At 35.3% G+C, this 17,766-nt stretch overlaps 1 protein-coding gene and 2 long non-coding RNA genes across 7 annotated transcripts in view; 2 read left to right on the top strand and 1 right to left on the bottom strand.

Moving 5' to 3' along the window:
• The first annotated feature begins 739 nt into the window (after positions 1-739).
• On the top strand, positions 740-5,164 carry LOC144616661 (uncharacterized). 2 transcript variants are annotated; one of them, XR_013556131.2, is made up of 2 exons: positions 740-781; positions 3,739-5,164. It is a non-coding gene; the product is annotated as an uncharacterized LOC144616661 (long non-coding RNA). The 2 variants fall into 2 exon arrangements; XR_013556132.2 differs by lacking the exon at positions 740-781 and adding an exon at positions 1,790-1,875.
• Positions 5,165-7,485: 2,321 nt separating this feature from the next.
• Positions 7,486-17,193, top strand: LOC132669574 (uncharacterized). Its single transcript, XR_009606191.3, has 3 exons — positions 7,486-7,562; positions 14,992-15,120; positions 16,516-17,193. It is a non-coding gene; the product is annotated as an uncharacterized LOC132669574 (long non-coding RNA).
• The window catches only part of MIPOL1 (mirror-image polydactyly 1), a 306,029-nt gene continuing 300,581 nt past the window's right edge, over positions 12,319-17,766 (bottom strand). For all 4 annotated transcript variants that reach the window (XM_060619573.3, XM_078448315.2, XM_060619574.3 and 1 more), the window contains one exon: positions 12,319-13,042. In XM_060619573.3, coding sequence (XP_060475556.1) covers positions 12,976-13,042 — 67 coding nt within the window. In that variant the 3' untranslated portion in view covers positions 12,319-12,975. The remainder of the gene's footprint in view (positions 13,043-17,766) is intronic.

Raw genomic sequence — 17,766 nt, 5'->3', positions numbered from 1 at the left:
ACAGTACATATACGGTTCATTCTTTGATTCTTGAAATAATAAAACCACTGTTTGTCTTACCGCAACTGAAAGACAATAATATCTGCAACATTTAAAATTTCAGTCTGCGATATAGCTGTACTTCCTGAACAGCTGTTGCATTTTTTATAAACACAGAAATGAAATGATTATTTTGATATGACTGAAGTTTTAATTGAAACTGCTGATTTCAAAGGTGTTTCTTTGCTTCTATTTGACAAACAAGATTAGGTATTAACTTAAATGAAAAGATGTCTTCATGTCACCTAAATGAAAGTATACAACTGTGCTTTATAATATGACTGCAGTTGAAGAAAATAAGATGCAAAAAGCAAATCTAATTTTGTAACATGAAAAGATTGTGACGTAAAACATCAGAAATCAGTGTGTATGTTCAAGTGGATAGTAATTCTTCAAAGTAATTCTTCAAATTCTGAGACATTTTATGTCAAATTACATATCATTATTCAAACTGTATTTAAATTTTCTCAGCCAGAATCATCTTCAGAAGTGGTTGATGAGTGGGAGAAAAATTGAGTCTTCTCTCGTCTATTCACCTGCTTTTTGTTTCAAACAGTATGCTTAGAAACAAACTGAAGCTTAGAGACTTAAAATCAAAACTTGTCTTTAGCAAGCCGACGTGTACACAATCTATATGGGTCTGAGAAACATTCTTTGTGACATTATCAGGAGGATCTCCCTAGGCAACAAAAACTGTTGGCCTGGAAGAAAAGGGCCACATGAGACAAAGTATACTTGACCGGTATGTTTAGCAATACTCACCTTTCCAAATGTTACATAAGTTTGTTTCCTTTATTTTAGGCAAAGTTCCTAAGTTTTAATACAGGTATGCATGTTGGAGTTTCTGTTACAGGAGGTATGATTTTTGAAATGTAAGTCATTTCTTAATTTCAGCTTTCTTAGATGCACCTTGGTTTATTTATTTTTCACACATATTAGGAAGGTTACTTTTGGGGGAACAGCTGGACTCCACAGGCATGAGCATCTTACTTCTTAAAGACACAGAAATCATACAGTTTTTAATTATAAAACCAGAAATGTTGATGGGGGCTATTTTCTCAGTCTTGCTTTACATCAAGCCAGTGTTAAAAGTTCGTTAGCTAGAGCTTAACAACACAATGGCTGAAGGAATGGAGTTACCACACAAGTGTTTAAATTCCACGCCGGATCCCTAGCTACAACGGAGAAGAAAGTTCAAACAACAAAAACAGAGTTGCAAGGTCTGAACTTGTGTGTCACGAATACCTCTTACTCATCACCAGGCAGCTCTTATTCAGGGCAACCAGGCCCTCCCAAGCAACATGGTTAATTGAATAAGGATTCTAAACCTTTTGGCTGCAGATAAACCAAAGTGGCACATGGCTCATAACTCAAACATTTCATTTTAAGCAGCTGTTAGTTTTCTTGCCCAGGCTAATTTGGATTATTCAATCATTTTCTTTTCTTTAATGAAAAACTGCTTGTAGTTACTGGTGGGGACAAAGAGCTGCAATTATGGATCTTGGAAAGTAAATTTATTATCTACTCATTTTAATCATGTATACAAGTGATACTAAATTTGGAACTAAATTCAGAAAATTTTATTAGCAGTGCAATTATATCTGTGTGTGTGTGTGTGTGTGTGGGTGGGTGGGTGGGTGTGTATGTGTACACATTTAATAACATTCAGTCCTGACTACTGTTTCCTGCTATGATGAACCTGGAACCTCTCTCAGTAAGCAACTAAAAATGCTGGATAGAAAATGACAGATATCTTCGCAAATCCATCAGTGTATTGGCTAGTTGGTGAGGAATACACAGAGGCCTAAACCTAAGGAAAACTGGGAACCCTCAATGGTAAGCAGTTTTTACTTTGAAAGCATTTGCCCTATGATGGGGGTGAATTTGAGCTTTGGTTTTCATGTATTTCTTAGTGGCACAGGGGATAGGGGACAAAGTCCAGGGTCCACTCAAGGAAAAAATCTTAAACTTGGGCTATGAATGGAGAATAAAAAAATATCTCCCTCTATGAACACTTTTTAAGATTCCACATAGGAGTGAGACCATACAGTATTTGTCTTTGTCTGTCTTATTTCACTTAGCATAATGCCCTCAAGTTTCATCCACGTTGTTGCAATGACAGCATTTCCTTTTTTATGACTGAATAATATTCCATTGTGTAGATAGACCACAGCTTCTTTATCTATTTGTCTGTTGGTGGACACTTAGGTTGTTTCTATGTCTTAGCTATTGTAAATAATGGTTCTAGAAACATGAGGGTGCAGACATCCTTTTGAGTTAGTGTTTTCATGTATTCTGGACATATTTCCAGAAGTGGAATTGCTGGATCATATGGTAATTCTATTTTTAAATTTTTGAGGATCTTCCATACTGTTTTCCATAGTGGCTGTGCCAGTTTATAATCCGAACAATATACAAGGGTTCCCTCACCAGCATTTATTTATTATCTTTTTTGATGATGGCCACTTTAACAGGTATGAAGTGATATCCCTGTGTGGTTTTGATCTGCTTCTACCTAATGCCTAGTAATGTTGAGTATCTTTTCATATACCTGTTGGCCCTTTATATATCTTCTTTGGAAAAAATGCCTAATTAGGTCTTTTGTTCATTTTTAATTGGACTGTTTTTATGCTAATGAGTTATATGTTTTGGATATTAATCCCTTATCAGATATACGGTTGCAAATATTTTTTCCCATTCTGCAGGTTGTCTTTTCACTTTGTCAATGGTTTTGTTTGTTGTGCAGCTTTTTAGTTTGATGTAATCCCACTTATTTATTTTTGATTTTGTTGCTTGTGTTTTAGGTGTCATATCCAAAAAACCAATGCCAAGACCCATGTCAAGGAGCTTTGTTCCTATGTTTTCTTCTAAGAGTTTCATGGTTTCAGGTGTTATATTTAAGCCTTTAATTGATTTCAAGTTAATTTTTGTGAGTGGTGCCGGACAGGGTCTAGTTTCATTTTTTTTTTTTTTTTTACATGTGAATATCCAGTTTTCCCAGCACCATTATTTATTTATTTTGTTTACTTATTTATTTTGAGAGAGAGTGGGAGGAGGGGCAGAAAGACAGGAGAGAGAATTCCAAGCAGGCTCCGTGCTGTCAGTGCAAAGCCCAACATGGGGCTAAAAACCATGAATCATGAAGTCATGACCTGAGCCAAAATCAAGAGTTAGATGCTTCACTGACTTAACTATCCAAGTACCCCCCACCCCCAGCACCATTATTGAACAAACTGTCCTTTCTCGAGTATTCTTGGCTCCCTTGTCAAATATTAGTTGATAAACTCAATTCTCTTCCATTGGTCTGTTTGTCTCTTTTTCTGCTAGTACCGTTCTCAGCTTTATAGTATAGCTTGAAATCAGAAGTGTGATGCCTCCTACTTTGTTCTCTCAGAATTGCTTTGGCTATTTGAGGTCTTTTGTGTCCCATTTAAATTTTAGGATTGTTTTCTATACTTCTGTGAAAAATGCCACTGGAACCTTGATAGGGATTGCATTGAATCTGTGGATTACTTTTGGTAGTAGGGACATTTTAGCAATATTAATTCCTCCAATCCATAAACATGGGAACTGTCATGAATTTTATAACCATAAGCTAGCCCTCATGTGGGTTTTCAACCCAAATTATCATCATTTAAGTGGTCCAGTAAAATTCCAATTAAGTTTCTAAAGTGCTCTAAAGCCTGTATGTGTTCCCAGGTGATTAACAGAAGCAAATGTGAAGCCTTTATGGAGGAACCGACCTTCAACCCAGGCCCTGAAAAGTCCCGCGGAGGATAATTCTAAGAAATATAGGCTCATATTCATGAATCACCAAACATCCAAAGAAATATGGCAGCAAAAATGTAGCTAGTGGAAAATACCGCAAAATTGGAGCAGTGAATACTTCAGATATTAAAATGATCAGAAATCAAATACCGAATAAGCATGTTTAAAATGTGTAAGATAAAAAGGAATTGAAAATATGAGGTAGGAACAAGGGACCATAAAAATGACCAACTGGATTTGGGGAATGATCAGAATATAACCTTCAGAAATGAAAAAATGTAATAACAGAAATGAAAAACTCACTGACATTTTGCTTCCAGAAGAGAGTGGTTTGTGGCAGACCAATGTCCCTGCTAAGAATAAGAAGAAAAGTTGGAAAACTTACAAAAAGTAAGCTGGATAACTTACTAAAAGTATCAGAGAGGGGCTGAAACAAAGAAGAGGGGGACTAAGATTCTAGAGAGGAAAGAACAGAGAGGTAAACTCTGCAGCCGCTCTCCCCTGGAGGTCTTTGCTGGTTTTGGGTGAAGGTGAGAGAGTGATAATCTGGGCTTTGTCCTGGAAGAAGACTGCTGCTAGAGACAGAGAAAATAGCTTTCAGCAATCTTGCAAGGCTGTAGTGACAGACCTGGAGAGCCAAAGGGCCTGAAACACACACCTAGTTTTCCCTTCAAAATACTTGGCAAATTCTGAGCTGTGCTAAGTTGAGGTTAAAAAAGCTCAGATGAGACTATCTCAATGGGCCCCAGTGAAGCTATCACTTGTACCTTTGAAAGCTTGAGTGAGCTAGGCCATCAGAGGAGAGGCAAACCAGAGAAAACTGAGCCTTATTCAGAATGTACCTTACTCAGGTACAACTCAGCATAGTATCTGACTGGATTAAGGTGATTAGCTTCCACGCAATCTTCCCAATAGAGGAAAGGTTAAGCCCTCTCTGGAGGAAGACAGAATCTTCCAGAGGGTCAGGATGTCTTGCATTTAGTCAACCATTAATTAATAGGCATGCCAAGATACAGGACCATGCATCTAGAAAGCAAAAAACAAAAACAGACCATGGATGATTCAGAAAGTGGAGTTAGTAGACATGTACACACAGTCTTTTAAGTAACTATGACTAGTATATTCAAGAAAACAGAAGCAAAGGGGGAGACAATATATTTGGAAAGGTGAGTATTTTACCAGAGAATTGGAATGTACAAAAAAAAAAAAATCAAGAGGAAACTGCAGAATTGAAAAGTACAGAATCTGAAATTAAGACCTGAATAGACAGCTTTAACATCAGTAGACAGGATTAGTGAAATAAAAGGCAATTTTGAAGATTCAAAACTAATGTACATAAAGGAAAAAAAAAAGGAAAATACAGGACAGGGTGACAGCAATATGGGGAAACACAGTGAATAAATATAAAATATATATAATTGGAATTTCAGAAGGAGGAGAAAGAGATATTGACCAAAGTTTCCTAAAGATGGCAAAAAATATCAAGTTTGAGATTTAATAAGATGGATGAAATCAAGCAAGAAATATACAAAGACCACATCTAGGCACAAAACTGTCAAAAACAAAGAAAAAGATAAAAACAAGAAACAATCAGAGAAAACAGAGACTTTACCTCCAGGAGAAAAACATTAAGACCGACAGGTAATTTCTCAACAGGGAAGAAGGCAGTTAGACATCAAGAGGATGATATTTTAAAACAGTTATAGAAGGACTTATACTTTTGGGCATGATGGAGTAACCAGGACATTTACCCTCTGACTTAAAAAAAAAAAAGAACAAAAAAACTCATCAACCAACAGCAACAACAGCAAACAACAGTGAAAATCCATGGATCAATGTTTTTGGACTTTGGACAACAGGCAGCCCAGCATAGTGATCCCTGAGGGAAGGGAAGCGTATGAAGTGAGCTTGAGGATTGACCCAGCTTACTATCTGGAGAAGTTAGAGAGCAGAGAGCAGGAAAGGGTAACGAAACAGCCTGGCAGCCTCCCTGAGTCAAGAACACAGAGCTGAGAATGTGGTTAGAGTTTGCAGGTCAGACTACTGAAGAAGAGAGATTCTGCATGTAGTGAGGAGTGCTCCACAGGGAGAGCACAAGAGAGCAGTGGACTCTGCAGAACTGCAGTGCATTCCCGGACTCTTCCTCTGAGTGTTGACCAGCATGTGTGACAGTAAACTACTGAGTGAGGGTAAAAATTACCAAAAAAAAAAAAGGAGTTGGCAAGATAATAATCAAAATTCATACAAAGCTGTGATCAGTCAAGGTAGAGAAACCCCATTGTACATAAGTAGTGTATTCAGAGAGGTATTGCCTAAACTGGGGGGTGGGGTGGGGGAGGGGTGGGGTGGATCAGCCTGACATTAAAGGTTCTCTGATCCTGCCTAATAAGCTCAAAAGAGCATTATAATGAGGATCTAACTGTTTCCAAGTAGTGTAACTGTATCTCCAAAGTTCCAAAAGCACTAATGAAAAACAAAAATACCCAACACTCAACAAATTAAAATTCACAATGACTGGCATCTAAAAAAAAAGTCAGCAGGCATGCAAAGCAGGAAAATGCAACTCGTGATAAGAAAACAACAACAACAACAAAAAACAAAGAGACCTGGAAATAGAACAGATAATAGAATTAACAGATAAGGACATTAAAATAGTCCTTATAACTATATTTTGTGTATTCCAGAAGATAACATAAGGCATAAGTAAATTTAGGAGAGAGATAAAAGAAATTAAAATACCCAACTTTAACTTTTAGAGATGAAAAATACGCCTGCAAAGAATAATGCTCTGCATGGAATTATGAACACATTAGATACTGCAAAAGAAAAGATTAATAAATTTGAAAATAAAGTAATGGAAACTAAAATAAAGCACACAGGAAAAACAGTCTGGAAAAAGGAATTAAATGAAACATGAATGAGCTGTAGGACAGCTTAAAACAGTCTAATATATGTAAAGTAATAGTTCCAGAGGGAGGGGAAAAAGATCTGGGGGATAGAAAACTATTAGAAAAATAATGGTTGAAATTTTAAAATTTATTTATTTAAATTCAAGTTAGTTAAAATACAGTGTAGTGTTGGTGCCAGGAGTAGAACCCCGTGATTCATCACTTCCACGTGACACCCAGCGCTCATCCCAAGTGCCCTCCTTAATGCCCATCACTCATTTAGCCCATCTCCCCACCCACCTCCCCTCTAGCAACCCTCAGTTTGTTCTAAGAGTCTCTAATGGTTTGTCTCCCTCTCTGTTTTTATCTTATTTTTCCTTCCTTTCCCCTATGTTCATCTGTAATGGTTGAAATTTAAAAAAAATTCATAGATTACAAACCTATAGTCCAAGAAATTCAACAAACGATGAGCACAGAAACATGCAGAAATCTATATCATAATAAATCCTAATCTCGTTGGTTGAAACAAATGACAAAGAGAAAAATCTTTAAAGCAGCCATAGGACGTTTTTATATAGAGAACAAAAATTAAAATGAGAGCAGGGACAAAGCAAGCCAGACAATAAAGCAACATCTTGAAAATACTGAAAAAAAAATTATCCGAAAATACTATATCCAGCAAAAAAGCCCTTTTCCACAAAATAAAGGCAAAGAAAAGAAAAGAATCCAGACATTTTCAGGCATACAAAAGCTGGAAGAATTCGTCACTCACTGCCCTGCTTTACTATAAATGATAAATGCTTCAGGAAGAAGGAATATGGTGATGGGTGGAAACCTGGATCTACACAAAGAAGAGCACTGGAAATGGTAAATACATGGGTAAATATAAAATAGTGGTGTTCTTACTTTTAAAAATCTCCTTAAAAACTGTTATTTAAAGCAAAAAATAATAACAATGTTATTATTGTGTGCATATATAGAAGTACAACGTATGGTAACAATATCACAAAGACCAGACACAGTAACTCAACAATTTTTATCAACAGTGATGTGACACTTTAGACATGACAAGTTTATAGAATCTTTGTCCCAAAGATTCCTTACATTTTTTTATGTTTTATTTATTTTTGAGGGAGAGAGAGAGAGAGAGAGAGCGAGCGCAGGTGAGGGACAGAGAGAGGGAGGCACAGAATTCGAAGACAGGCTCACACTCTGAGCTATCAGCATGGAGCCTGATGCGGGGCTCAAACTCAACAAACCGCGAGATCATGACCGGAGCCAAAGTTGGTCGCTTAACCAACTGAGCTACCCAAGCGCCACTGCCCCCAAAATTTTTATTGGCCACCACACCCTGGTTCTCTTCTAGCCATATACTTTAAGCTTTAAATTCTAAGTTCACTGCAGGTGATAGAGTATTTGGTAGCGTATTTATATTACCTTACCTTGATTGAATGAACAGAACAGAAGCAGTATTTTTAGATTTCAGCTATTGGTTACAGCAAAATTCCACATACGAATTCCAAAGTTAGTAGAGGTGCTTTGCAGTGGACTTGAATCAGTCTACTGTTTTTTCATGAAGAGACGTGATCTCCTTTTCTAGGTTCTTTCTAACTGTATTTACCAAAAGTAATGTTTCTCTTTAATATTTATTGCTATGATTTTATTTTGTATCTAAATAGTTATTAAAGGTTCCTAAGGTATCTAAAAAAATTTGTTCATACCAACTCTTGTCGTTTTCTTAATTAAGTAATCTCTATGCCCAACGTGGGGCTCGAGCTCATGACCAGATCAACAGTCACATGCTCCACCCACTGAGCCAGCCAGGTGCCCCTCAACTTTTATCTTCATTAAACTTGTCAAACACAGTTTGATGGTGAACTTAATCTGTTTTCTTACTGTAGTATATTTTATAGGCATATCCAGTGCAGTGTCTTCAGGATTGTATCATTATAAATTTGATTAAGATCAATGTCTCAGAATTGCATTGAAATGTGTAGGATTTGCAGTAGGGGATTTTATGTGAATAAAAAGTAAATATATATTTTAGATATTTGCGTTTGTGCATTAAAATGCACCTTTATTGGGCGCCTGGGTAGCTCAGTTGGTTGAAAGTCTGACTTTGGCTAGGTCATGCTCTTGTAGTTCGTGAGTTTGAGCCCTGCATTGGGCTTTGTGCTGACAGCTCAGAGCCTGGAGCCTGCTTCGGATTTGGTATCCCCTTCTCTCTCTGCCCCTACCCCACTCACGCTCTGTCTCTTTCTCAAAAATAAATAAAACTTTTTAAAAAATTCACCTTTGTTAATAACCAGATAGTCAAGAAACTGGTGACTTCAAAAGTACCAGTGTATTCCAAAACTTTTTAGATGACAATAAAATTAAAAATAAGTATATTAAAGTTTTTGCAAAGAAATATCAACAGTATAGAGTATTTTGATGATTCTCAAAAATACACATTCATCACTGTCCAATTCTATCTATGAAATCCTACATTAAAATAATAACTCTAACCTCTATAAATTAAAGTACTTAAAAAAAGAACAGAAAAACCTTTCAATAGAGGTTATTCTAGTAAACGGATTACAGAAAGTTTGGTAACTTGAGAAACTATTCTGGAACGTATGCTACTGGTTCAAATGTGCAAGCTCCAACTTAACAAATGTTTAAAATATTTGAGTTTTTAAAACAGTGCCAAAACAAACCACATCTTTTCTAGAGATGACATATTTAGCTAAGCATGAGCAATATAAATCTTTCAACCATTCCATGTATTTGTTTAAAAGCCTCAGAAACCACGTGCATTTCTAATAAAACATGAACAAAATGCTGAAGTCACTGGAGCCTAACAGTGGACTTATAAATCACATTTTTAAAAAGGCAAATGTATTTGTGTGTTGTCTGCTCTAAGTATCCAGATATACACATGTATATAGACATGAATAGGTTAATAGATAGGTTAGTTGTAAATAACAGTTATCAATAACAAAATGATGTTTGGGAAAAATCCGGGTTCCACACAAACCTTACTTATGTGAGGAGATAAAATGTGTAAGTCATGTGTAAAATGTTTTATCATTGTAATGACTCATTAATCATGAGTATTTGAAAAGAGAAACTTCAAAAATAACCATAATCTTTAAAAATGCTACATATAAAAATGCTTTTCTATGCAACTATATCTAATATTCAAACTATAAGTTTTGAATATTCTAACATTTTTTGAAATAAATTCTGTCAGTAAATGACTGACAAGATTCTTCAGTTTATTTGAAATAAGGATAGATACAGAGGATCAGCTTTCTCATTGAAAAGGGAAAATGTTTTATTAGATATCATATTTTGAGTATTTTAAATTATTTTAACATAATGGCTTATTTATAAAAGTAGAATTAAAGTTTCTCATATATTAATAATTAACTAATAACTTTGCTATAACTGCTTATCCCTTGCTTATAACCAATAACCTTGCTTATAACTTGCTTATAACCAGTTCCACTTCTAATAGTTGCTGTAGGAGATAAAGTAAGCCTTGAAGTTCAGACCACCATTCAATAAAACTACACTGTCAGGTTTTGGCATCAGGCACAAAGCAACTCAAGGTTATTTATTATTAACAATGAATTGTCACAGTATTCCCAATGAGTGTAGCCTAAGGCAAAGCATGCTGCTACTGTAACACTGTAGAGAGATAGTAAAAATGTGATGCTATTTAAACATGTTCACATTATTGTACTTCACTAAAAGAAATGCATACAATCTCAATTGTTGGTGAATTCATATGTATTGGTAGAAAAGAAATGGCATAATAATAAAAATTGCAAGAGTTAAAATCTTCAGTTTTTTTTTTTTTTTTCCTTACAGAAAGGTTTAGAGAACTACTGCTACATGGAGTTTAGTCCTAAGACCTCAGCTGTAAGTCCTCGCCAGTCCCTGGCAAATTCCTAGGGTTCTGACTCTACTTCTTCAATTGTACAATGTAATAATAATAACAACAGCACTAAAACCATCATCATCATATTACTGAGTATTTAGAGAACCGATCTCAGAAGCTAGGTAACTCCTTCGTATGAACAAAAGTGAAGACGGTTTGAAACATTGTTGGTGGACATTTTTAAGTATAAGAAATCAATTAATGATAATATTTGGCTGAAATACTTAGCATTTGTAATTTTGTAGACAACTCATTTTCAAGGGGATGTGGTATTTTGGCGGAGGTTACCTACACTGATAATAGTAAATGTTAGAATTGTTTTATAAATTTAACTTTATACTATCAGATTCTTTCAAAGTTCTGGATATTGATTACAGGAATTGGTTGATCTAATCTAATCATTTCAGTACACAAAGAGATGTTTGGAAGCTGTAAAATGTCTTCATGCTTACTGTGTGTTTTATAAAACCCCAAGCAAAATAACTCAGGGAAGATTTGTCTGTACTTTAGGACTAACCTGAAAATTCAGGTTTACTTGTGGTTTACTTGAAGAGGTTTCAGGAATGGACTATTTTGTGACAAGAACTGTTCCTCTTTACTTACCTGCATGATTTGCAAGGCACTATTCCTTCACATAGGGGCTCTCACATGTTCCATGACAGCCCAGAGGGGAGACTCCATGCACGACCACATTATTTCAAATTTCTCTATTTATATAGTCACTGGCCTATGAAAGGCTATAATCTCTTTGGGACTGTAGAAAAAATCCAGTTAGCTTATTTACTAGCCCTTGTTGCTCCTTATTTTCTAACTCTAATAGTTTAAAAAAATAATTAAAAGCAGGTGACATGAGTAAATTCTAAATTTGAACTTAATGGAATGGTTCTAATGGCCAGGGAGTTTAAAAAATTCCATGAGAAGGAAATCAAGTTTGTTAACATTATGATTCTTTTGTGGCCCTATGATAAAGCTCCTTATGTTTTCCTGCAAGAGTAAAAAAAAAAAAAAAAAATCACATGAATAATCTCCACTAGTGTATCCAAAGCATGGTGCAATAAACTATTCTGTTCTTGTCCTGAAAATAAGCAATGGTAGAGAATCTACCTCGGTCTTAAAGCTAAATTAAAATATTGTATGGACTTGGAAAAATTTTCACTTTCCCACAAAATGCTCACGAATTCAATCTCTACTTGCCTATTTCATCCTGTTGCGGCCACAGTCATCTTCTATTGGCCTCTCATCTATTCAATCTAAAAAAAAAAGAAGGTATTTTTTTCTGTAGCCAAATACATAAATCTTGGTTTTATTCATAATTTCATATGACTAGAAGTGATTGTTATGCTTTACTATTTCAATTTTTTAAATAAAAGGAAAAGCAGGTAATCAAGCCAAACTGCCAGTTTTCTTTTTTCCACATCCTTATATTTTTACATTACAATTTTACTGTATATCGTATCTTGGATTCCCCTCCTTCACAACAAAAATTCAAATGATAATCTAAATAAAGATAATCAAAAAGAATACTTAACGTTTTTGATGGCCTCTTGCCTTTGAGAGTCATGCTGGCACATGCTAATTTTCAAGCCAGAGGTGTCCCAGCCTATTAGACAGACTTGGCAATTTCTACAGTTTAAATAGAGTTTAGATCATTATTCAGACACAACATTAAAAACATCGACAATATGAATCCATAAGTACACATGAACAATATCCTCTTTTTTATTGAAAACAGTTTGTATTATTTGTAGTGAAACAAAAATCATTCCTTGATTAATGTAATTTTAATGTACCAAACTATTGGAGCAAATTATACATTTAATTCTTGGTATTTATATTTAATATTCTTTAATATTAACAAAGCTCATGTGTATGCATTGGAGGAAGACTATACATTCTCATGTCTGGGCTGCTCTCATCAGTTAAGAAATAAACTCTATATTGAAAAATGCACGTATTTGAAGTTCTGACCTAACACAATGGATTAAGGTTTAGACAATATTTACTTTGCTGCATTTTGATTCAGAAAGGGCCGTATGTGAAGATATGACCTATAATGGCCTCTCAGTAAAAAGATTTATATCAAATAGAGTGATATAAAATAGTTACAAAATAAGCTACAACTTTATAGCTACTCATTGGTAAAAGTCTGTAGTTAATACATTTGGATAAATAAGTCAGCAGCAAAGTGGTTAAACATTTGTGATCTGATTTTATCTCAGCTTGGAATGTGGTTGGAGTGTCCCACTTCTAACAACTGTTTGCTAAGTTAAGGCTTTAGTGTTTACACAGTGTTGAATGAAGCAGCCTGGTCACCAGATGTGATTGCTTCCCCAGACTGTCATTTTTTTTCAGTCAGATCACTGTCCTCATGGTCCCTGTTCCAACCTTCTTCCTCAGGACGTCCACCAGCCTTTCCAGCCTAGGTTGGGGGCAGGTGGGGGGAGGGGGAAAAAAAGGATACAAAAAGTACAATTATTGTCAGGAATGTTTTGGCTGAAAAAGAACAGTATTTGCCTGTGACCAAGCAGTCTTGGTAGTCGTGTTAAGAGACAAAGCATTACTGTCAGCAAGAGACACTGGTGCAGAGTGCCACGTATCTGAGGTTAAAAAAAAACAGTAACAACACAAACTTTAACCCACATCTTCAGATTATGTCAGTTTTAGACGCTACATGAAAAAATATAACATACTCATTTCACTACATTTACCTGCTTGCATGAAGGCTGTGAATGAATCATTTATTATGCAATGTGAAGATGGCACATTAAATGCAGAGCAGTTCCAAACTGATTTTTACCTAAGAAGTACATATTTTAATTCAGAAATACTATCAACCTCACACCTGTTACTTAGGTAAATAAGTAACACATTATTATGTTGTACAATTCATATGCATTAAATTTCTTCCTTTTTCAAAGAGTCAGCTGATGAAAATAATTAGGAATTAGGTAGCTAGCTGGAAAAAACTCATGCTTTAGTGGCATGAAAATAATTTAAGTATACACAAATGGTTTGATGCTAATAAAACCAGACTTTTGGTACTACATTTAAAAAGAAGTTTCTATTCTGAGTAATGTAAATAGGCTAGCAACGACTCTATAGTTTCTAATCAAGGATATGTGATTTTTTTTAGTTGATTAAAAACTCACCACTTAAAGTCAAAAGTTTAAAAATGGTTTTTAAAAATAAGTTTAAAAATAGTTAAAAATAAGTTTGAAAATAAAGTCAAAAGTTCAAAAGTCTATTCTGTAGTGTTCTTAGGCTACTCTACGGGAGGGAGATCACATTCATGTGGATCAGTGAGATTTTGCTTGAGAAGAGATGATGGAATCAGACCATTAATTTTTCTCCTGTTATGTTTTTTTACTGAAAGCATAAAACCTCAACAAAAAATCATGTTTGATGTTACACACACAGAAATCTTCCAGTTTTCATATATACACAATCTTCTTCCTCAAAGACTGGTGAGCGACATAGTCTAGTCTGCTCCAGCTTGCCTCATTTATATGGATCCATGCATGAGGGTCCTTTGCAAATAAACATAGCACAGAGCTAGACCCTAAAGGAATGAGGGTATTCTTAGTGTCACATACTCTGGTTTACATGCAACACTGAAAGTTAGCTCAAGTTTATTGGATGATTGTGCATATATGGAGTTCTGTTAACAGAAAACAAGAATATGATTATTTATATAGGATTACATAAATTCTTTAAGACAAAGTTTCACTAACCTAATTTTGGAGAAGGGGCAAGAAAAATGTCAGGATGAAATTTTAAATGTATTGTTAAAGTATGATAGTAACCTCAATTAACTTAAAAAATGACTCCAGTGGAAACATTGACAGGCCATTAATAGCATTTTTTGGCATATATTGTAAAAAAGGCAGATAATATTACTTTCATGTTGGTTAGTTATATCCTTCCCCTACAATCTGATTTACACTACCATTAAAAAAATTCCTCATAATGGAAAAGTTGTACTCTGTATAGTTATCATTATTACTATGAATTCAGAATCAATGGCATTCCAAATTACTGAGATGAATTTGTGTTGTGCCTCTTTTGACTTTTCCTTTGCTAATAGGCTCATCTTACTTTAGTTTCCTTTTTATAGATTAGGACATATTTCCATTTAGAACTCTTATGCCTTGCTAAGGTAAGAGGTTAGGAGGAAATACTTAAATATCACATCTTGCACTGCCCTTTACTATGTTTCAACAATTACTAGATCAACCACATTCTCAGTTTATCCAGGTTGAATGATTTATGAAAATTTGATCTCAGAAATGAGAAAAATGTCAATGACTTCGTTCTGTAAAAGCGTACTGACTTCTGAAACACAATGAAGCACCTATTCCTTCTTGTAAGGAATGGAATTCACCTGCCAGACGTGGACCGTGCCAACAGGAAGGTAGCTGCATACGTCTGTCGAAGCACCTTGTGGATTCGCCTGCAGGCTATTCTTTACTGTCCAAATCAACAATATCCTTTCAAAAAGTATGTAGCTTATTAAATTAGGTTCCAACTGCTTCAGATGTTACTCAACAGTAGTTTCCCAAGGGCTTCATGAAATAGGAAAAGGGTTAGAGCTAGGATTAGGAGTTCTCCATTAGGAGAACTCCATTAGGAGTTCTTCAAATATGAAGAAACTGAAGCACAGACAAGTAAACCCTTATACAAGGACTGTAGTAAAACAGTAACAAATCTGGGCCTGGTTTCCTTGTTCTTAGTTCAAAGTTACTTCCACTAGGGCTTGGTTACTAGAGAGCGACAGATTTCAGATTTAATGGATTATTTAGCTTCATGAAAAATTTTCCTTAAGTTCTTAGTTAAGTTAAATTGGGAAAGTATTTGTGGGTATATTTCACCTGCGATTTTAGTAACACATTAACAAAGTAAATCGATGACATTGCTCGTAATTAGGAAATAATAATTACAAACTACTGTTTACTATAGTAAATTTGAAAAATATACTTACAGATATATTTTAGACAGAAATCTTATTTTTTCAATTAACATGATTTTTATATTTTCTATGTATTTAGATAACATGTATATACTACAATGGAATACATAATTTTCCAACATAGTTATTTACCAATTTTCCTAATCAGTTTACTTTTATTTTTCACTTTTTAAAAAAGTTTATTTATTTTTGAGAGAGAGAGAGAGAGACAGAGCACGAGCAGGGGAGGAGCAGAGAGAGAGGGAGACACAGAATCCAAAATAGGCTCCAGGCTCTGAGCTGTCAGCACAGAGCCTGACGTGGGGCTGGAAATCACAAACCGTGAGATCATGACCTGAGCCAAAACCATATGCTCAACCGACTGAGCCACCCAGACGCCTCTATTTTTCACTCTTAATGAATATTATGAGATATGTTAAACAGTAAATAATTCTTAATAAACACTGATTATGTGCTATGAATTATGAGAAGCAAATTATGCACGTATTTAATTTTCATGATAACCATAGAGTAGACATTATCATTGGTTGACAAAACCAAAACATATAGAGGATAATTTGATCACAGCCCTATTGCTAGTGAGTTTGGAGCTAGGATGTGATGGTAAGTCTAATTACCACCCCCCTGATCTCTCTGGTATACTATACTGCTACCAAAAGTACTACCAACTTTTAAGGCATATTTCTGAGTTTTCGTGGGCTTGAATTACTCTCACTCCCTTCTGAGTTTCAGACTCACCTACCCAACTGCCTTTAAGACATCTCCTTTTGCTTTTTCTACAGGCATATGACACTTAGCATATCTAAAGCAAAATTGACTTTGCCTCCATGCATGTTTCAGTATTTATGTTGATTAATGTCATTCATTAAGTTGAAAAAATTTAGGAAAACTTGGTACATTTTATTTATTTAGTTTTCTCATTTCAGCTTGGACCTGTGAAAACTTTGTGAAGAAACCACTAATGGTGACAGTGGGAAGCAGTGAGTGGGTTTTAACACATCGAGTAACACCATTTGCATTATGGAAAGATTATAGTGGCAAAGATGTAGGAATGGGATGGAGACAGGTTAGCCTATAGGTAGGAAGTCCAGATAGCTCCTGATTAAAATAATCTTTGTGAGCACAATAACATGAATGTGTTTAAGGCCATATAACTGTACACTGTAAAATGGTTAAGATGGTAAACTTTGTTATGAAGATTTACTATAATAAAAAAACAATATCCTAATGAGACTTAAAGACTTGAACTAAAACTACAGCAGTGCAGACGGAAAGAAGGGGACAAGTTTGAAAGATATCTAGGTATAGGATCCCAAGGACTTAGTGACTTCTGAGGGCAGGATGGGGAGAGATGGGGTGGGCAAGAAGGATGACTACTGGGTGTCTGATTTTGGTGACTAGATGGATAGTGATATACTAACCAAGACAGTGCAGAGGAAGAACAGAAGAATTTATTGGGGAGCATGTGTGTGTGAAGATGAGTTCAGCTTGGTACACATGAATTTGAGGTGTTGGTGGGACATATAAGTGGGATGTTAAGTAGATACTTGGATATAAGAGTTTGTCTTAAAGAGAGAATTCTAGGTTTATGATATAGATTTCAGTTCAATCAATAAGCATTTGTTTGGTAATTCCTATGTACCAGGTGCTGTTCTAGGCATTGATTATTCAAAAAGCAGGACATGGTCCCAGCTTATAAGGAACAGTAGGGTGGGGAAATAGATCTTTATATGGATAACTTCAACAACAAGTTACTGATAAATGCTGTAATAAAAGGATTTGCAGATATTAAGCAGAACCTAGTTTGGGTAGAGGAGGAGAGGAAAGGCATATAAAGTCTTCCTGGGATTTTGCCTGAGTTAAGTATTGAAGGATAAGAAGGAAATAGTCATCTTAAGAAGGGAGGGGATGGAGAGGGGCAGGATGGGCATTTCAGACAAAGGAAATAATATCTGTGAAGGCACAGAGGCATGAAAAGCATGATATGTGTCAAGTGCTATTGATAGCATTTATTTTCTCAGGATCACAAAGTTAGAGGTGGAGAATGGTAGAAAGTGAGGCTGAAGAGTTGGGTCATGACTAGGTTGCTCTAGGTTGTAACTAAAGCCACAGGAGTAGATAGAAATGCTTAGAAAGAGAAATTAAGAAGAAGAAGAGATGTGGGAATAGGATAGAAA

The sequence above is a fragment of the Panthera onca genome, chromosome B3 (assembly GCF_046562875.1).
Source record: "Panthera onca isolate mPanOnc1 chromosome B3, mPanOnc1 haplotype 2, whole genome shotgun sequence".
Lineage (NCBI taxonomy): Eukaryota > Metazoa > Chordata > Mammalia > Carnivora > Felidae > Panthera > Panthera onca.
Note: the sequence above shows the minus strand (reverse complement) of the source record. Positions and strands in the feature narration are given on the sequence as shown.